The following is a 22,896-nucleotide window of genomic DNA, read 5'->3' on the forward strand; positions in this document are numbered from 1 at the left end:
GAAGTTTTCTTTAAGAACTTCGTTAGACTGCTTTAACATGCTGCAGCAACTGGCAAACAAATGAAAAGTGGTATTTTTCTGGGTGCCAGAAATCAATGATAATGAGTCCACAAACAATCTTGCTCGGATTAGGTCTGCCATTCAATTTTCTTATATATATATATTTCATTATGTTGAATATGTGTCAGAGTTTTATAGTGGAACAAGTTGATTCATAACAGGATCTCTGATAGAGAAATGGTTTGTAAACGAAGAAAGTTTTTACTGGTGTCACATTTCAGGTTAATTGTTGGCCAAAGAGCTGAGTCTTTCCTACAAGTATAGTAGAGCGTTTCTCCATTGTAGAACAGAACCGAGCAGTTTATCCAAAGCAAACTATAGACTATGTTGCCATTTCAACCATCTGAGAAGATAGATTGTTGGATATTTTTAGGAGAGAATGTGAACTTCAGTCACATTATTTTTGAATATTTACCTCAGGTATAGAATAGAAGAAGATTATGGTGTCGGGCATTCCTATTATCGTCTGATATTAAGATGTATGAATGAATAGCTGTATGAATGAATAAGATGAATAGCTGTCATTTTGGTCTTCAGTTAAAGAGTCGTTTAGCACTGAAATATCAACAAATGCGCTAGTACTTTCAGAAAAATATGCTCTAGTTATATTGATCTAATATTTTGTTGGAAAAAGTTTAGCTCATGTGGTAAAGACACCAACATGTTCACCCGACATTTAGTTAAAATCTGGTTAAATCAACCAAATTATTTTTCTGTTTGTAGCTAGTTTCCTGTTCACTCTTATCTAATTTTATCTATAAAAAATTATTGTGCATATGACGTTTTTTAACTTGATAAATTTTTCTTTAAAATACTCCAGCTTTTAAATTCATCTCAAATGTATATTACATAAATGGGGAAAGGGAGAGCTTATACAGTAATGACACTTCATTTTTTTATTAATATTCCAAAAACTACTTCAGTTATTAAGAGAATATATTTGAGGTTCTCAATTAGAAATATACTCGTACCAACCCAAAAACAGTAACGAAAACTGTGTAATCTGAATACAATCTCTGTCTTCGTCTTCTCCAACGCTTTGTAACTTGCCTTTGATTGTTTAGATTATTTTTTGGTCTCCAGAGTGTAGTAGTCGATCTGAATTTTGGTAAATAACAATATAACTGACCAATGATCATTTCATTTTCATTCTTGAGTAATTCTCATAATTGAAATCAGTATTTGTGTATGCATGCACACAATCAAATATAGTTAATGTACATGAAATTTTAACCCCCGAAATTCATCTAGTGTGGTATCCAGTCAATCCAGTGTATCCAGGATCGGATTAAATTTTTTTTGCTTACCTATTTATGAGTTTTTTGTTATGGTTAAATAATTTTCTAATTAATTTTGAAAAAATCGCTGACTGGCGTCGACTTACTCTTATTACAATCCATCCCATTTTGATAGTGTATAGTAAATAAATATCTAAACAATTCAGTAAAAGAATATCCAGAATTAGTTAAAGTAATGCGTACTTTCCACCAAGATATACGATTGGTCATATTTATTACAATATTTACTTATATCGTGCAAAATATTATCCCCAATCTGTCAGCAGTTAACCTGTAATAAAACACATTTAATTTTGACCCATTTTTTGTAATATTGACAATTTAATAGGTTTCTCAGGTGCTCAAGTTTTACAACCAACACTTGGCTTTCCTTTACCTTCAACTATTCTTCTGATACAATCTCCAATAATTTTATTGTGACATGGTTAAGTAGTAAAGTGTGAATACGTGTAATCGAGATGGCGCGGAGAGACGTGCGTGCTACTTATGCGGCTATTCTCCATTAACTAATTGGAGTTACGTGATTAGGCAAACAATCCTAAGTTTTACTACGAAAAAATAAGGAAAAAAAATCCAAAAAATAATATAAAATAAAATGGAAAAATACTGAATATGGAGTAGCTCTTTGCATCAATTACACTTAAGTGCCGGAAAATATTATTGCTCGTACAAAACTGGGGCAAGACCACTTTTACTTGTCATTAATCAATTTTTGAATCAAAACGTTTAACGGAATACGCACCGCAAACTAACGAATTGGCTACACCGTGGAGTGGAAGAGCATGGAGAAAAGTTCGGCAAGGTCGTTTGCTACTGGTGGGCCGAGTTATTGCCACTGTCACACTAAACGAAAAATCCATTAATAATGCTTTCTTGGCTTTCGTGTGATGATACATCCGTACACTTCAAGCAATTCACTTGGTATGGAATTGCCTTCAAATTGTTGTTTGCGGTTTTCCAGTTTAAGTAGTTTTCGCTTATGTTTTGTATTTGTTTCTGTTTTTCTTGTTGCTTTTGGGTTTTGTCAACGATTTATACGATTTATAGATTCGGAATATTAAACTCTTAGATGAGACAAGAAATCGATTTAGAAATATCGAAATTTTAGTGCTGTTATCAGATGTAAGAGGGCGAAGCTTATTAGTATGTCGTGCAGCGGAAAGCAGAACTGCTTTGGCTCTTCTAAGGATTTTTGTTGTTCAATTTAAGTTTCAGGCCATTAACATAAATGATGAATGACGTTTTTATATTATTTATCGATATCGCATTATTAATCAAAGTAAAAGTAGCAAACAAACTACGAAATGCTAAAATGCATGCACATTTGTAATTTATATAAATTATTTGAGAAAAAGAAACTTTAGTGGAACATGCTGTGATTTAGTAAAAGTCAATGAACAATTTTCTTTAAAAGCAAAACTTTAGCTCCTTTAATTTAAAGCTTAAAAGAAGCAAACCTGAAGGAAAAATCATAGTTTTTCTTCTTGCTTTTATTGAATTTTTAATGAACAAATTTTTCCGAAAAAAATAAACAATCTTTAATATTCTTGTTTACTCAAATGTGAAATATCTTGGTGGAATGAAAATTTAGCAAAAAAAAAATTCGTCTTACTCTTAATTCTATTAAGTAAATCAGTTATTGTTACTTTCTTACTTACATAAGTAATTAGTGAAATATTACTTAAGTCATATTGAAAAAAGATATAGAAAGTATTCTTATAATTTTTTTTCCACCCTTCACATTTATCTGTCATATGTCTCTGAATGATATAGTAACTATAACAATATGATAACATAATTTATATAATAATATTTTACGTATATCACATTACTCAATATGTCTCGTTTGCTGCTTCTATATACCAACACTATTGGTAAATCCACATGATTTGGAAGGATTCTACCTTCATATAACATGTATTGTATTAATTTCATGACATTTCTATAATACAGAAGCTTTGACATTTTTACGACAGGCGGCTAAAATGCCATTGCTGTAAGCTTTATATATATAATGTAATTGTTATAAATTTCTATGTAATTCAACATATTTAAAATAGAGTAAAATAAAGCAAATACTACTACTACTACAGTAGCTATGGTTTCCCTTCCATCGCACTCTCCAGATCTAGTCTTCAGCAATTACTATTTTTTTGCAGACTTCTACAAAATAATACAGGGAAATAAAATTGACCTAATTAAAAAACTGATTTACGAAACTTAGGACTATTTTTGAAGTAAAGATAAATCGTTCTATAATAAAGGATCAATAAGTTAAAGATTGTTTGAATGAAATCATACCTTCAAAACAGCTGAATTTTTTTTGTTGAGCAATTTAGTACAAAATAGGAATATTGAACAATACGCCACAATCCCATTTCATTAACAAACAATACAACTCTCTCATTTAGATGCCCCGAAATAATATCAGTCAACTATTGATCAATTAGGAATCAATCAATTAAGAATTAAATCTTGACTAAATCATTTCCGTCGCAGTTGTGGAAAGGACAATGAAAGTGCCTTACATCTTCTTTTTTAATTGATCGGTTTTCTTTTTTGAGGATCCTGATCAGCTCCAGGACCTCCCTCTGAACAGCATCTTAGGGTTTGTTAAAGGTTCATGGTGATTTTTAAACCTTTGTGTTCTTATATAGCAACATAATAGGCCTTAGTAAATTCTCAGGGTTGCCGATATAACCTAGGTTCATGTATCAACAACAAAAAAATTAGCACTCACTTAGATATTTAGCCATGAGATATTCGACCGTAAAAGCTGCTAAAACTGCGAAGAAGAGAAACTAAATTCTTTACAGAATATTTATTTATCACATAGAATCAGGACTAAAGATTACTCATATAGCTTATTCAGAACAACAACAAAAACAGATTTCTCAGAAATGTAATCATTCATAATAATCACTGATTTCATAACTGCACATATTTATAAAAATTACTACTTTCGAAAGATGGGTATAAAGAACACCGGCATCAACAGATTCTATGAAAGGCAGAGCGAAGCTTCGATCCTCTCTCGTGCTCTGCAATTAGTAAGTAAGGAATCCAGGTTGTTCATAAGGTTTTCATTAAACCTTCAAGATCCTAGAGTACTAGGATCTTGAAACTGTGGGGTTTGTCGAAATACTGATATTGTCTGGGTTAGCTAAAGAACTATTTTACAATATAGCATAGCATAGCAGATCTCTGTTGCAACCTGTCAATTCTATTAACAACAGCAATTATATATAATAAAATATCAATCAGGGCATTACTTTAAGTCATTTAAAGAATGACTATAGAAATACGCATCTATGTATAAAAAATTTACAAAATGCCTGAGACTAATATTTGTGAAAATGCAATAAACTCTAGCAATTTTTTAAATACTTTAAAACTGGCCATAAAGAACTGAATGTACATACTAATAGACATAAATGTTGAAAGAACGCGATATGATTGTAGAAAAGGGATGAGTATTTTTGGAAAAATGGAAATAGCTCAATAGTTTTTTAGAACTTCTTGAAAGTTGACATGATATTTGATTTTTTCCTTTAAGTAAATAAAAATTGGAAATGTTATTTATAAAAATTAGTTGAAAGTAATTAACAGTAGTTGATTGGAGCCAATCAAGTAGTTGAAATTAGGCAATATATATTTTCGAAAATATAGTGAAAATTTCCCAATAATGAAATTAACATTTTGACGAAGGTTTTTCTTGTCAATTTTAGAAAAATAACAAGTTGAAGGCCTCATTTAAATGTATGTACGAAATATATATAATTAATAACAGCAACGAGTAGAATATCTGTACACTATTTGATGAACTTACTTTTGAGTCGATTAAATAAATTTTTATTTATTGCTACATTTTTTTTTTTTTGCTTAATAATTCCGGCGACTTGGTGCACTGTATATAAATTCTTGTTCAAGTCCACCAAACAAAAATCTTTTATATAATTCATTTAAAGTGAGATGCTGCTTTCTACTTCCGAATATAAAGAAGCAAATATCAATTTTCACTGTCGCACAACACAATTTAATTTAATTTTAAAAAGCGTTGATTTCGTCGCGAAAATAATTAAATTCACTTTTGAATAAAATATCAGTTCTTTTGTATGCTACAACGAACCAATTTACTTGAATAATTTTGAAACTGATATTTCATTTAGTTTTATTCATTTTAAAATACAAACTTACCCATTAGCTTCATAACCTCCTTATGACTAATGAACACATTTAGGTATCCGTTTGCTAAAAGTGGATACCAAGAGACGATTGTGCACCAAAGGCAGATCCAGAATTTTGCCATTATGATACGTAAATCCAATGAAGTGTACTGCTTTTTAGCTGAATTTGTTATTGATGCAAAGTGAGTTGAAGTCTTTGCAGATAAAAAATTTTTTAAAATGTCCTTTTACTTGATACTATCTGCCACTGCTGTGAGTGAGACTATCGAAAGCCAATTTAAAATGGAATTTTCTTTGAAAGTTATCGGCCGTACAGCATATGTGACTCCCACTCCTTGGCACCGAACACTTCGTTTTGCAATTTTATTTTCCTTTGCGCTTTTCAGTTTGCTCCTATATGCAGACAATCCAAAATGACAGACTGAGAAGTTAGCCTGTAGGGCGTTCGCACTGCTGCACGTATAACAGACACACTGTCCGCTGTCCACTATCCACTGTCCACTGGTCTATTTGTTTATATGTTTGCAATAGTATTTAGGTATGTTCAAGTAGATATGTGTGTATAAGATTGTTTGATAAAACGCCTGTCTACAACACTTTGCAAAGCACAAGTGACCACATGACAACCATGCAGAATGACGACGAATCCTTTACATGGACAAGGGTGACGACTGTGATTTGAATTTGGTTTTGTATGCCACCTTAGCCAAGTGACAAGTGGTTGCCGCCAACAACACAACTGTATTGTGCTGCTCTGGTGCTGTTGCAGTAGACATGCATGGCAAACTGTCTATTTGGTTGAATGGCTGGCTTTTGCTGGCTATATGGGATTTGTGTATGGAGCGGATTGCTGGACGCAAATGCGCCACGTACAAAATGTGTGATTGTGCTGCTTTATGTGCTACGATTTGGATAGATTTTGTTGGGAGTTGAGAGTTGTTATTGGCAGATTAAACTGGTTTTTCAAAAACGTTAAACATGTGCCGCCATCAATGCTATCCTTTCCTGTATTCGGTTGGCTTCTGTTACTTATTTTGCTAAAAGAAAAAGTTGAAAAAAATACATAATGAAATTACAATTTTTTCGTTCGTTTTATATTAAAGAGAAAAAAGGTTAAAAAAATTACAGATATTGTAAAATGTTTTTTATAAAAGTTTATACATATGTGTTCTGCTTTACACGTACATTAAAAAACATTTTTGTACTTCGACCAACCTAAAATGGAAAACTTAAATATCGAGCAAAATAACTGTTGTGGGTGTTGTGGATGTAGTGGATGTATTAATATGTGAGTATGTGCGAAAGGAACTCAATTTCATAAAAAAAGACAGTAACAAAAACTTCCTCTAAACAATTCAAAATGTTTTAAACTTCTTGAAAAAGTAATTAAAAAGTTGAAAAGATTAACAGTTCTGAAGCAGCAACCGAATGAGCCAGAGTGAGTGAGCACGCAATGTACGCCACAAGTTGACATGTTGCCTGGGCTCCTAGGAAACCCGCACACTTCATTCTTCTCTACTGCTGGGGTAGAGTAGGCTACCACTCGCCTAGTCTTAATGATTTTCTTGACTTCATTGTTCTTGGTTTACTTTGGTTTGACTTGGTTTTGATTCAGAGCCATGCCTTGTTTTCGAGTATTTTGGTAGACTTTTGAGGAATCACAAGATACAAATACATAAATTGTATGCAAAAATACTGAAAAAAGTTTGTAAAGCTAAAAACACAATTTTGCGGAATTGTTGAAAGAAAATGAAATTGCGGAATACTTCAACATTTGAAAGTTACGTGAAATCTAAATAAAATATTTTAAGAAAGTCTTATTTAACAGACGAAAAATACTTTTTCTCCTTTAAGCAAAACCGAAACGAACACGTTATTTTTTAACGTGTAAAGGTGGAAATTTCGCAAACTTTTAGCAAATATCAACAAAAATACTGGTTGCAAGTTGGAAAGTTTACTGCAATCCTATCTGAATACTAATGGAGTACAAAATAAGGAAGGCGTACAGGTGAACACATTCATTTGAATATATGTATCTGTATCTATATTGCATTGAAAATCGCTGCATGTGTGAGATGAGATAACAAAGCGCAATGCATAATGAACCTATTTTATTTTTTCATACTAAAAGAAAACAAAATTGAATCAAATGCTACATATATTCTACTTTAGCACAAATGTTTCTTTTACCATCGATAACGTATGGAATTTTAATAAGTTGTTGAATTTTCTGAATAACATTTGAACATTCGAAAAATCAAAATTTAAAATTTTATAAGTTTATAAACAAAAATTGAATAACAACTACCAAAACTACAACTATTGATGAACATTTCTTATTTTTATAAATATTTTCTAGCATACAACATATGCTGCATTCTGAATACACAGTGCGTATGAGTAATATTTTTCAAACTAAAAAGATGCCCTTCACATGTGAGGGCACTTCATTAAATGTGCATAAAGATAAAGTACAGTACAGTGATTGAGTATACTGATCATCCCATTTGTATTTAATAAAATTTAGTTAAAAACGAAACAAAGATATTTAGAAATATAATACCCAAAATGTAATAATCCAAAAATGCAATAAATTAGTAATTGTTTTAATTATAGAATCGGAATTGTTCTTCAGTTGGGTTTAAAGTTAATCCTTTTCATTGTTATTTGAACTAAACTATTCATATTTTCATATTCTTTATCAAATCACTGTAAAAAATTCTCAGTTTTAGTTCAATAAAGTATTGAATTGTGGTATTAACTCCTGTTTATCGGAATAGAAACAATTACATTTATTGCATTTTACAATTGTATACCATTTTTCTTTAAAATCTCAGAAAACTGAATTTATGTTTGCTTGTAGTTTATATTAAAATAATGGGATATATAATACTATTACAAAATATATTATATAGTATGGGCATATTATAAAACTAAACTCGGTATTGGGTATAATATTCATTATCCAATATTCAATACCATGAAGTGGGTTCAAGTTTATGCCCATATTATACTACCACAAAAATTATTTATGGTAATATTCTTAAAATATTGGGTGATTTTGGTAAGAATTCTCTCTTTTTTTGCTGTATTTGTTAAGAGTATTAAGAATTTGTTATATTGAAAAAAAATTAAATCAAGTATATACTGGCCATTATTATCTATAACCTTATGTCATTTTTCGAGAGCTTCATATTTTCAGCTTTTGTCATTAATCGGTGAAAAACTTGTTCAACTGGTTTGCAGAGTGACGTCCAGAGGTCTTTTCATATCGATCTTTATAGTGGATAGGGGATACTGTAGTGATTTCCCCTATAGCGTTGGTGCTGCTAAAACGGGTACTATATATAACAAAAGTTATACTTAAAGTTAGTTTAAGTAGTACATAAAGACACAAATATAACTTGCTTGTAAAATTATTTGGATTAAAAAAGGTTAAGTTAAGTGGGCTTTCTAAATTTATTTCTATAATGCTATCCTATAAATATTTTATGCTTCAAATTCCATCAAATCACATCATATTTTTATTATTGCGATACTCTCGAATTCTTAATTTTTAACTAAGTAAGGTTAACTCAATTGTTAATCTAAATAGATTTATTATATCAAAATAATAACAAATTTTTTTTAGTAAACTTATTTGATTGAAGAAAGCTGAACGAATCGAATTTTCATTTAAATTTTATAAATTATCCACTTGTTTGATATAGAAAAAAATCTGTATAAATTATTTTTTATCTACGTACAAAATTATACTCTTCTACATTGAAACTAGAACTAGCATTTAATATATATATTTAAATTATATAATAATAATTATAATTCATTGTAGATAAAATTATTATTAAACTACTTACTTACGTTTATTAAACTATCAAACTAAAATAAGTTATTATTAAAACCGTAATACCATCCCTGTGATTAAGTATAAATAAGTCTAAATTTAAGTCTAAGTATAAATAATTAAGAACATATTAAATATGACAATGAATTGATTTCTAGCTAAACTTACTAAGTAATAAAATAAATTGTATATTTACGTATTAGATAAATTTCAAAAATATTTACTATTTATATTAAAAAGAAATATTTATGAGTTGCTATTTTATTTGGAAGTCTTTAGTTTTGTTTAACATTATCTTAAGTCTCTGTTTTATAAAAGAGCGTGACCTTCGTTTAATTTTATCGTAGGCTGCAGCCTAACATCTTGTTCAGTCTATATTGACTTAGTTAGTACAAGTCTTGTGAAAAAAAAAATTAATGAAAGAACTTATTTTCATTTAAAAATAACTCACATCAAAGCGATTTACAGGGTGTTTTCGGCATTTTCGATGTACATGCAAAATATAACTTCGTATAGGAGGTGAAGTGTGATTAGTAACAATATTTTCTAGAATATTGACTATAACATAAATTACATATAAATATAAACTTAATATAAAGAAATACTATTTTATAGTACATTAAATATTTTTGAATTTGATAATTAAAACGTCGTTGTACTGTAGTGGGTTTGAAAACTATGATGGCTTAATATAATTTTTTTCGGAATATGTTTAATAATATTTCCGGAAACGCACATTCTGCAAAAAACATCCATATTTTTTTACTTCCCATTGTTGTGTATAAATACTTTATTGACTTCTAAATACATGTTGTGAGAGAATTTTGCTTTTATCACATATTGCTTTTCTGTAAGCCTCCTATGACGCAAACTAACGAATCTCTTTTTCAATAAAAACACATAAATTCTTCAGTGCATACAACCACTGATGAATAAATTTGTGCATTTTTATTGAAAATAATGCTAGGATAGCTTGCCTATAAGGATAATTATGAGAAAACAGTGTATGATAGAATGAAAACTCTCTAGCAGGATCCATTTGAAATATAATTAGATATTAATACATAAAATGAGAAAAAAAAAGTCACAAAAATAAAATACATTTTCTGTAAAATTAATTAAAAGTCTTTTAAGTACAATAATGTACTTAGTTTCAAAATAAAGGAAGGCTATTTAATAGACTAAACATTAGTAAACAAGCAAAGGAGTTTGATTGAGCCACTTTAAATTGTCTTAGAACTGTGTACCTTTTTAGGGTCCATTGTGTAGATAACGATGAAAGTTCAACACATCTGTTTTGTTACTGCCTAACGCATACGTGGTACCGACTGTATTAGGGTGTCCTTATTGAGGATATTGGATAGCTCTAGAACGTCCCTCTAAAGCGCATATTAGACTTTGTCAAGGATGGAAGATGGTTTTTAAGCCTACGAGTTCTAAAATGGTAACACAATGTACCAGTTAGTTTAAATGGGTTCTTAAAGTCGCCGGTTTAATTTAATTCAATATACTCCACTCCATCGGATATATTTTCCATGCGTGCCATGACAAGTATTTCGTTGTTGGTGTGACGTAAAAATTCATCGACAATTTGTCAAACTATGTATGTGTTTTTGGTGTAGAAGTGTCTCGGGAACTTTTGCATCTAGGAAACCTTTCCCACAGTTATGCCAAATATGATGGGGTTTCGGATTACACCATTATAATCCTTATAATGCTGAAATTGAAGCTATTTTATCACAAAAATAAAATTTTATATTCATTATGCTGTCATCAGAGTTATGCTACCTGTTTCTCAAATTCTGGCTTGTCAGGGTCTCTAATCAAAGATTCTTTGCTTACGTCTGTATCAAAGAAATCGGAAACACTATTTTCATCTCTACAATTAAAGTTGTTCATAAACAAAAATAATTTCAAATCAAATACCCTGTATATAGTACTGCAATAAACTTTTATATTGCACACTGTTTGTGAACATTTCACATCGTTTTTAACTTAAAAATTCTTTTCAAAGTCCTTACAAAGCACAAGTACTGCAGATAAAAAATTATGTCACAACTTAACTGCAAAATATGCACAGCAAACTGAATTTTTATTATGTTTTTCAAATGGCAACTAAATAATTACAATAGCGATCATCATCAACATATTCGTTTTTATTTACTCGAAGCTGTGTGAAGGATATCTTCTGAAGGGACACATTTAAAGAAATTCTCATTAATAATTCAAAAGACAAATTCCACATAAACACAACAAGTACGTTACAGCAGCCCTGGAAGAAAAATTGTCAATATTCAGATGAACGAGTTGCTTTTAATGTGTTTGCGTAGAGCATTGGATAGATAGATGGAGGGATATATATAATAAGCCACCCGCACTGTAATATGAGGCAATCAAGCTGTTAGCAAAAAAATTATCTGTATGCTGATGCGGATACTTTCAATTTGCTAGCGAACGTGTTGCATAGTCACATATTATTTAGCAACGTCATGTGAATCATTAGTAACATTTTAGTAACTCCAGCAGCCTTAAAAGCAAAACGACTGATATAAACGAGTATTGTAGCAGAATTTGACAAAAACAACTTTGACTAAATACTCGCATGCTCCTCGTATCTACATAAAGATTAGTCAGCATAGTTTCACATACGCCTGTCTTCCACATCATCAATGACAAATTGGTTACTACGTTATTTGCCAACTTGCAACTCAGTTCAGTTCGGTTCATCTCAGCTCGAGTTTCTCATTTCTTATTTCGCTACTCGCCTGATTTCATTTAATATGATATGATAGCGTATCAAAATGTTTGTATTGAATCAGATGAAAAACTTTTCAATTACATCGTCAGACTAATGAATAATAATTTTCTGTCAATATGCGAACTTACATATTGCTTGACTCGCCCCCATTGCAGCTAATTTCCTGATTTCCTCTGGCATGCTAGCAGGCGGGTAGTTAACCCCCACCAGAAATATCGAAATTATTTGCAGCAACCGAAAATGGGAATGGAGCAATAAAAATGAACAAAATGTACGAGGACGTAAGTATACGAGTATTCCCGTAAACATTGGAAACCACTGTGGAACATTATTACAATTTCTTGAAGTTCGGAGTGGCAGTTTAGCTCATCATTGGGGAGGCGAAATTAAAATAGATTTCGCCGGAGGCTCAGTGAAAGCGTTTCATTTATGAAATGGCTTTTATAATTGAATTGAAAATTATGGCTTGTGTTTGCTGTTTCACAAAATTTTTTGGAAAATTTAAGAGAAACAAAAAAAAAATATAAATAAAAAGATTATTAAAATTGACTGAAACATTTTAAATACAAAAGTGCCAGAAGAGTGCTTTTATGGAGTCTGAAATTTAAGATACCGCGAACGCGTCGCTTTAATTTTTAAATACCACATCATCGTTTACTCACGTAAATATCTTTTAAGTACTTCAAAATTTATAATTCAAATTCTTTTTTTCTAAGAAAAAAATTCAAATATATTAAGATTTGGGAACTGTTTTAATATTTTTTAAGCTTTATATAAAAATATTACTAACGAATGTTATGTACAAATAAATATACTCTATATTATTTACTTAAGCATTGAGTAAATCAATTGAAAATACCACATTGCAAATTTATATTGAAGCTATATGAGCCAGTGCACTTGAGCACTTTTACTCATTCTTAACTCGAGGTATTTTCAAAACCCCTCCTTACGCCTTGACTGAATTATTGTTTATCACTTCATCAAACTAAGCAATAATTGACCACAGTTCTGCATACTTGCCCGACGAGCCTGTAACCATTTGAATCTGTCACTTTTCGTAAATAATTTCAGGACTCTATCCTTTATGTATTTTTTGATGGAATCAATCTTACAGCCCCTGAGGATGTCATTCGTCCTAATGTACCATGGTACTTTGAAAAGACTTCTCAGAGCCTGGCCTTGTGCAATTTCTAGCTGGCGAATAGTAGTGTTTGAAGCTTTGCTAAACGCGACACATCCATATAGAAGTGACGGACGAATTATTTGGTTATTTATCAGTTTCCAATTCTTAGAGATTTTCATTTCTGAATAGCGGTTGGGGGTAATGAAGAATTTTGGTACAGCTAATTCTTTACAGTTGAACATGTTTAAGCCATGTGAATCGTTTGTTCAACGCGATGCCGAGATATATAACGCTATCCTCTCAGTTTATTACCATATGAATTACTTAAATAAATTTTAATCACATTAATTACGAAGTAAAACTCTTCACTTCACTTTACAAACTTAAAGTTTGATCAAATCGCTAAAAATAACGCTTTTTCACTATACCTCAATACCTCATTTCTAGTGCTTTGAGATACTCTTAATACCCTTAAAATATAAAAAGGGCAAAACAACAAAATTCATTCCGTTGAATTAAGGTAATTTAACAGATCCTTTGTGCTCACCGATAAACAGTCTAACAAGTTGTCAAAATCATATACATATACAATAAAATAATCAAATGTCAAAGTGATAGGAAAAAGAAAAACAAATTTTAAGCGGAAACACCAGAACAATTTGAAGAATATACCACCAAAAGCTAACACCACTAAAAATGGCGAATAGAAACTTTGTCCTTGGGCTTTACAATTTCTTTCATAAAGCTCTGTATATGATATCGAATGATATCAAGATATCTAGGTGATATGTAATATGTTTTAACTGGGTACAATTTATAGAATATCAAATAAATTTAGCGCGTTTATAAAAGTGGCGATGCAGAAATTAAAAGTATTAAAAAATTAAGTGTAAAAATAAAATTATGAAAAGGAATAATATAGAATGAGGAAACTGTTATTTAAAAAAATTTAAAAGATTTTGTTATTTTTCTTCGAAAAACAAAAAATATTCAGTAGTCTCATGGAAAATGTTAATGTACCAAAGTACGAAGATTGAGATGAAAAAGATGAAAAAGATGAAAATATAGTAATCGAAGATTTCAATATAAAAAATGCATCCCAATTGACACTATACCCTAGGCAGTACTTTATTGTATTTATTGTAAATAGTGTATGTTTGGTCGTTCACCCGGGAAGACACTATATTCTGTAATTGTTTAAACCGGAGAGGTTTTCTGTTTTATAGGGAACTGTTGCCTAAGTAAACAATTAATGTGAAAAATAAGTATTAGCTGTTAAGTAAATTAAATAAGACAGTAAGGACATGATGTAAGAAAACTAGAGAACCATCGGTAAGGGACGTTAAGTAGATCAAAGATTAAGTAGATTAAACAGGCTAACCTGCCGAAGCGTCAAGGAAAAAATAATCCAGGATTATGCAATTTGAAGTTACAGCATAAGGAAAGCTGTTAAAACATTCATTATAAGATAGTATAACTTAAGCTAATTGCAACTTTTTTAATCTTTGACTGAGGCAAGCGATATTAGCACATATATATAAATAAGACTACTTTTTGGTACAGATAATGAATGCCTTACACTGTCTGTATCTCTGTTAAGACTTATTACACTATTCTTGTGATATTTAAATTTTATTTATTTGCACTTAACAACTAAGGAGTTATGTGTCACCGTTATTAATATTCATAAATTTCAAATTATAGTTGTGTACTTATAATTCGACTAATATTTTTGTTGTAATAATTTGTAAATAATTCATATTACAAGAAATTAGATTTCTTGTTCCATTGTTCGTACTTCTGGCTTATCCAAGTGTGAAGTGCCAAATAATGTACGAAGCAGCATTCCGAAATAAATTATTTAGATTTTGTCGTTTAATTGTGTGTACTCCTAGTTCCATGCTACTGGTATACTTAAAGGTATTCCACACAGACAATTTGTCGTTAATGTTGTAATGTGTTCCCACAAGTACTACACCAACCGATTCGAGTTATCTTATTAGTTAGCCTTCATCTCTACACTACTACGTTCTACTCAGTGCAACTGTGCTCTACTCGACTCCATTCCATTCGATTTCATTATGTATTGTATTGCATTGTATCTCGTATCTTTATTACTTGTTCCTTTGGCAAATGAAAGCAACGAAACCAATGAACATAAACGGATGTAATGCAGACAAAAAGCTAGAGTCGCACTTTACGTATAACTTTTTGTGTGTACAATTAAGTAAAGATACTGTTTATCTGTCTGAGCATAAATACATTTTCCTTTCAAGGATGATAAATAAGCGCAAAATATTGTAATTAGAAGTACTAAATTTAGTGAGATAAAAGGCGTCTAAAGTGGCGCTTAGCGCCATGCATTCAAAAAGCCAAATTTTAGGCGCACACACTCGGGGAAAGGACATGGATTTTAGTGTGTGCTCATAAAATTATTACATTTTACATGTGTAATTTTGCGGGTGTTCGGGGCCAGAGCATTAGTTGAGCCTAAACCATAATTAATTGTGCACAACTGCACAGGATTTCAGAGTACAAGTTAAACATTTGGCAATGTTTGTTGAACCTCGTAACACGTCAGCTTGCAACTTGCACAAAATTTTGAACATTAATTTAGCTCTACTCGCTCCTATGTATGCATTACTCGCTACTCGTATAATGTATGAATTGAGCTCTTCTAATGGCCAAGATGGTGCAGTAGCCTCTTCGCTAAACATAATTTAATACTGACACTCTGTTGCCTTCTGTCTGCAACTTTAGATGAATGTATCGCTATAAATATTGCCAAATAATTAATTTAAATTCCAGCAAACAAAAGTTAATATCAGTATATCATTGGAAACGCCATTTTTGCACTTTTCGTCATCGTTAATGATACCGAATTCTAATTAATTTCATTTAAGAGCCTATAATAAATCAATCGTAATTTGAACTCTTTTTCATTTCGTCGTAGTGCTATATACATAGCATTCACATTTTAGTGATACCAAAAGCTGAAGTTAACGTTGTACATAAGTATTCCATATATACGTATAGAAAAATAGCTATTAAATACTTTTAGAGGAACTGAAATATAGTAATATCTAATATAGTGATATAACATTTTATGTTTAACCTCTAGCCAAAAAATATAAAACATTTTAACTTTTATAAATTTATTATCTAGTTTTTATTATCGAAAAGGTAAAAATAATTTATTTTTTAGGAATAGTCAGTCATATATATAGAAATGTTAATTAATTAAGTCGATCTAAACGAAATGTAGTGTGGATTAACGGAAATTACAAATTAAGTTAATCAATTAAGTCGATATTAAAAAACGTAGTGTGCATTAACGGAAACTACAAATTTGACAATATCCTAATTTATAAATGAATATTAAAATGAAAGTCTCCTTGTAGCTTTACATGGTAATTAAAATTACATTTAAAACCATATTTCAGAACTTTTGTTATAGTCACTGTATTTCACACTTCGGGTTGCAAAACCACTAGTATTTATAAGAGTTAACTTTAAACTCCTTTGAATAGGGAGGGCCTCCTTCCAAAGAGCATATTAAAGTTCAAGGTGATTTTTAAACCTCTGGTTTCTTGAATGGTAACATAATGAGCCTAAGTGGATTCTTTGGACACCGGTATAATCTAACCTCACATATTTGTGAAGATATGTGCGATTCGGGTTTAATTAAGAAAACCAAAGATTTAAGAAAACTGATTAAAATTAAATTTGATCAATCAAAGTTTTAATAACTATAAGATAATCAATATATTCTGAACTCTATAAACTCTGGAACCAATGCTTAACTGTACAAATAAAAGATAGTATAGATACATTTTTTGGTAATTACAGTATTTGTTAGTGTTATATCTGTATAATTAGATATTTATTTATTCAAAAAAACTCCAAGTTATTATTATTTCACAAGTTCAAAATAACTGACAGAATTAAAATGTTAATTCTACTTTATCTGTCAACTGTCATCTTGGCAGAGTTGCCAACACCTCCCCTTTTGAGATTAAATCTCCAATGCGGTGATTCTAGGGTCTATAACGGTCAACAGGATGTCTAGTACGCCTTGGTCGGGTATACGGAACAACTGCCTCATTGTGCTTCTCAGTTTGAGGGATTGCAATCTCGGTTACTTCGTTGAAAGATTGATCTGGAGTCGAAACCATGTTGTTGTTAGTTATTTCGACCACATCTTTAGGTGTTGTTTCGTAGAGGCCAAATGCATCAACTAAACACTTTTCGTTGGCGATATCTTCGGAAGTACATATTTCTAAAGATAACTCATTTTCTTGATCTTTACGGTCACGAATTTGATTGGCATGTGCACGAATAAGTTTGCCATTTTGTAAGCGAACATTATAAATGACGTTACCTATGCGTTCGATTATTTTACCTTTTGTCCATTCAAAGTGTTTGTTTTTGAATATATTGACATAAACGAGCTCTTGTTTTTCGTAAAACTTTGGCTTTGCACCGTGCCTTTTGTCAAATTGCGCTTTCATTTTAAGTTGTGTATCGCACTTGTATTTAAACTTGGCATTTGGGTCTGACACCAGCGTTGGTTTAATCAAATCAAGTTTAATACGGATATTTCTTTTTAGTAAAACTTCAGCTGGCGATTTACTGTCCTCATTTTGCTTATTCGGAGTAGATCGGTAAACTTGTAGAAATGTTTGAAGATTTTCAGCAGTTACCCCCTTCCCATTTAACTTTTTGAGTGCTCGCTTTAAAGTATCCACAAACCTTTCGGCTTGTCCATTTGACATGGGATAGTACGGACTGCTTCGTATATGACTAATGCCGTTTTCCGCTAAAAACTCTTGAAATTGGTGACTCACAAATTGAGTACCATTGTCTGAAACTATTGTCTTCGGTAACCCAAATCTAGCGAAAATTTCTTTCAAGCTGGAAATTGTTTGAGTTGCTGTTATAGATTTTGTTTGTATAATTTCTGGCCATTTTGAGAACGCATCGATTACGACCAAATAGTAGTATGAATCTATTGGTCCTGCATAATCAATATGCAGCCGTTCCCAAGAATCAGAAGGTTTTGGCCAAGGATGTAAAGTTGTTTTTGTGGGCATTTTAGCTGCTGCGGCACAATTTGAACAACTTTTCACCATTGCTTCAATATCGTGATCGATATTTGACCAATAAACGTAGTTCCGCGCGATGGCTTTAGTACGACCTATGCCTTGATGACCTCGGTGAATTTCTTTAAGAATGCGCTTTCGGAAAATTTGAGGTATAATAATGCGTTGTCCGAACATTAAACATCCGTCAACTATACATATGTCGTTTTTTCGGTTAAAGTAAGCTTTTAACTCACTGTTGTTGCAGTTTGATGGCCATCCTTCAGTTACATATTCGAGAATTTTAGCTAAAACCTTGTCCTTAGCTGTTTCGTAAGTAATCATTTTGCTGGTAAGCGGCAGCTTATCAAGTGAGTTATGTAAAATTTGTTTACTTTCAATTTCAAACTCTACTGCAGCGATGACATAGTCTTCTGAAGGATTGATTGTGTTATGTATGAGTCGTGATAAAACGTCTGCATACCCAAAACTGTTAGTTGAAATAAACTTTAATTCGAAGTCATATGCAATCAGTTTAATTGCCCAACGTTGAAGTCTATTTGCTTGATGCACCTTAATTCCCGTTTTATCACCAAATATAGCTAGAAGAGGCTTATGATCTGTTTGAAGTTTGAATCTTCTCCCAAAAACCATTCTGTGAAATTTCGTAACCGCGAAAATAAGCGCAAGAGCTTCTTTTTCTATTTGGCTATATTGTTTTTCTGTGGGCGTTAGTGATCTGGACGCATGACATATTACTTTCATTGAACCGTCGTCAGCTTCATGAAAAATGCAAGCTCCGAGCCCATAGTTAGATGCATCTGCAGCGACTACTATGTTTTTTAGTGGATCGTAATGCGCTAATAATAACTCTGATGACAAAATTTGCTTGAAACCATCCAAACAGCGTTGATGAAGTTCTGTCCATTGCCACTGCTTGTTGTTTTGAAGTAGTTCGTCTAATGGTCCGCGGTATTTGCGCATGTGATTTATGAATTTTCCATAAAAATTGATAGCACCTAAGAGTGATCTAAGTTCGGATTGATTGGTTGGCGCAGGCATTGTCTTGATTGCTTCAATGTTTTTTGGATCTGGGCGAATGCCGTCTTTACTGACAATATATCCCAAGTAAGCAATTTCAGGAACTGAAAAATTGCATTTTGCGATCTTGAGTTTAAACCCGTATTGATAAATACGTTGTAGAACTTCATGTAAGTTGTTGTCATGCTCTTGTTGGTTTCTACCTGAGACAAAGATATCGTCAATGTAAGCTGCTGCGCAATCTAAGCCCGCAAGCATTTTATCCATAATTTGTTGGAAAATTGCCGGAAAAGTTTTGACGCCAAAAACCATACGCTTGTATTTGAATAAACCTAGATGCGTGTTTATTGTGAGAAGTTCTTGCGATTTGCTATCAACTTCGATTTGGAGAAAAGCGTCCGAAAGGTCTATATGACTAAATACTGTTGCATTGCTAATTTTTGCAAAAATATCCTCTGGAAGCGGTAGTGGATACTTGTAAGATTCAAGCGCGTCGTTAAGACCAGTTGAGAAATCAGCGCAAATACGAATGCTACCATTTGGCTTTTTGATAACTACGATTGGTGCGGCCCAGTCAGAGTAATTTATGGGTGCGATAATGTCGAGATCTTGAAGTCGCTTAATTTCTTCTTCAACCAAATGTTGAACTGCGTATGCTACCGGGCGCTTAGGTCGAAAAACAGGTTGACAGTTTGGTTTAATAATTAAATGTGCCTTAGTTTTATTACAAAGACCCATAGCATTATCGAAAAGTTCTGGAAATAATTTTTCCGGAAGAAATTTGCAATTTGACGACTTTATTGAAACATTACTTGCCTGTTTTGTTGTTGAAATTTGGCTGCAAATAGCGTTAAGCGTCATATCGCTAAGTTGAAAAGCAGTTATCCAGTCCAATCCGAATACGTTCAAATCGATCGTTGTAACGAAGCACGTAAGTGTTCTAATTGTGTCTTTTAACTGCACATCACATGTAAATTTTGCGTACAATGGTAAGTTTCCAGTTGCACTTTTAGCAGATTCTGGTTGTACTTCCATTGTATTTAAAATATTTAATTTGTCGAAATTAAATTTTGAAATGATAGTTATGTCCGATGCAGTATCAAATTGCAATTTGATTCGCACATTGTTGATTTTAACGTGGACATATTTACGCTGTGAAGCTGTGATGCTGTTCGTTGTGTATATACTGTTGGATCGTGGCTGTGAAAATGTTTTTGCTTTACCATTGCTATTATTTTTGTTGTTGCTATTGCATTTTGATTTTGATAAATTTTTCGCTTTGCAATAACCTTTTTTATGGCCTATGTTGTGACAGTCTTCGCATTTATAATTTTTGTATGGGCAGTCACGCACATAATGCATTGCTCCACAAAACCAGCATGGTGTTTTCGGTTTGTGATTGTTCTTAAGCTTATTTGCTTGTACTCGATTCACCTGATTTTCACGTGATTTATTTTCTACCAGCGCTGTGTCGGATTTTAAATTAATAATACGCTGACACTCGTTTGTAAGTTTTTCCAAGTTGATGGTATCAGCTTCTGTGTCCAGTTTGGTCAATATTCGGGTTCTTATTTCGAAGTCTGCTTCCGATTTCAGCCCCAATACGAACATTAAACATTTGAACTGGTCCAGTGACAGGCTATTCAATTTAAAATTTTCACATTGTTTATTAACCTCGGCTGCGTACGTAGTATAGTCGGTATCTGATTTGGTTAACTGTAAGCAGCTATAGCGTAAGCTGAATTGTGACTTTTGGAGTCCAAACAGTTGTTTTAATTTCTCCACTGTTGTAGTGAAATTATATTCACGTGGATGCTTAGGCAAAATAAAGTCCATATATTTATTATGCACAGCTGTACTGAGTTTTCTTAATAGAAGCCTGACCTTCGCTGCGTCATCAAGTTTGCTACCATCTACTAAGAACAAATCTTCATACTTCGTATACCACGTTTCAAATGTTAAGTTATTTTCTGGATCATAAACAAATTCCGTTAGACTCGATGCTAAAATCTCCATTGTTTGCTCCGATTTTTCTGTTTTCGGAACTGCTTTCATTTGCAAACACTCCTTGAAAAGTTCACGCATTGCTTCGGTGTCTTTCGCACGTTGGTTTTGCATTTCTTGGAAAAATAACTGGAATTCTTGTGGATTCATTTTTTTTTTTTTGTGTACATATATTTTTCAATGTAATTCCAAAAAAAAATATCCTCGTCGCCACTGTTATATCTGTATAATTAGATATTTATTTATTCAAAAAAACTCCAAGTTATTATTATTTCACAAGTTCAAAATAACTGACAGAATTAAAATGTTAATTCTACTTTATCTGTCAACTGTCATCTTGGCAGAGTTGCCAACAGTTAGCAAGATACAATACATTTCTTTTCATTACATTTCATTTTGAAGTCAAAGAAACTTATAAAAAATTTGGACGACTAAAAATACATGACAATAATCTCCGAGGCTTACAAAATGTTTAATATTAATACAATCATCATCATCATCATTCATAACTAAATAATCCATGTAGGACCTAAGCTTGTTTTACGACATTCCTCCATTCTTCTCTATTTTTAGCTTATATCTTCTAGTTAATGACATTCATATCACCAGTTAAGTGAGAATAGCGAGAAGAAATGGCTGACCGAGAAAGAGATGAAGTAACACCATTTGATAAGATCTGAGAGATATGAATATTAGTACAATATTAATAATTAATTAATAGAATCTTTAATCAATGATAGCAGTTACTGTTTAAAGAGCTTATATAAAAATAACGTTAACACGTTCACAAAAGAGACTATATTCAGTCCTGAGCAGAACTTTAAACTCAAGTACATTAAAGATTATTATTTCACACATTTGTACGCAATGCATGAATCTAAGACGGATTTTTGAGTGTTTTGTGATGGAATCCCGTTGTTAATGGTTGAAATATTCTGTCTCATGCCGTCAAATAACTTACTATAACACGTAAAATAAAAAAAAATTTTTAATTTATGTAATATTTATTTTCCTCACCAAGGTGTGAAGGTTTTTCAAGGTTCATTTGTATTTAATAAAAACAGATGATTGTCGGCATACTTATTAGAAAATTATATGAACTTTATGGATACAAAAGCAAATAATTTTGCAATTTATTTTGTTTTTAAAATAGTCAAATTTTTTAATGCATTTTGCACGTGTTTAAAGAATCTTATCCTGAGGAGTATTAATTGTGCATTCACACTGCATTTTTATTGTCAAAGCTGGAAAAATGAGAGGACATTAAAGCAATTTCTACCATAATGCTATTATATGCACTGTAGACTCTAAGAATCAATGTTCGTTAACTCCTCAACCCTTTTAAGTTTTGCTGTTGTTACATGGGTTTGTTGTTGTTTCTTATAACCTTCTGACCTAAAAAGCCTTTCAAGTTTTTATTCAAACATTTTTGTTAGTTTCTTTAATACTTACTTGCTATTGCAAAATTATTGCAGAAATTGTCACATTATCGCAAAA

General features: G+C 31.7%; 2 protein-coding genes across 2 annotated transcripts in view; both read right to left on the reverse strand.

Moving 5' to 3' along the window:
• The window catches only part of LOC119680591 (tyrosine-protein kinase Dnt), an 85,441-nt gene that overhangs the window by 50,481 nt on the left and 12,064 nt on the right, over nucleotides 1-22,896 (reverse strand). Inside the window, exon 2 of the mRNA XM_038093496.1 lies at nucleotides 5,556-6,582. Within this exon, the coding sequence (XP_037949424.1) occupies nucleotides 5,556-5,667 (112 nt within the window). The 5' untranslated portion in view covers nucleotides 5,668-6,582. The remainder of the gene's footprint in view (nucleotides 1-5,555; nucleotides 6,583-22,896) is intronic.
• LOC119674950 (uncharacterized protein K02A2.6-like) lies at nucleotides 17,311-21,549 on the reverse strand. The gene is made up of 2 exons (XM_038086107.1): nucleotides 20,685-21,549; nucleotides 17,311-20,423 (listed from the first exon to the last, which is right to left on the reverse strand). Exons 1-2 carry the CDS (start codon nucleotides 21,547-21,549, stop codon nucleotides 17,311-17,313), a joined length of 3,978 nt encoding a protein of 1,325 aa, XP_037942035.1.

Source organism: Teleopsis dalmanni, chromosome 2, assembly GCF_002237135.1.
Source record: "Teleopsis dalmanni isolate 2A chromosome 2, ASM223713v2, whole genome shotgun sequence".
Lineage (NCBI taxonomy): Eukaryota > Metazoa > Arthropoda > Insecta > Diptera > Diopsidae > Teleopsis > Teleopsis dalmanni.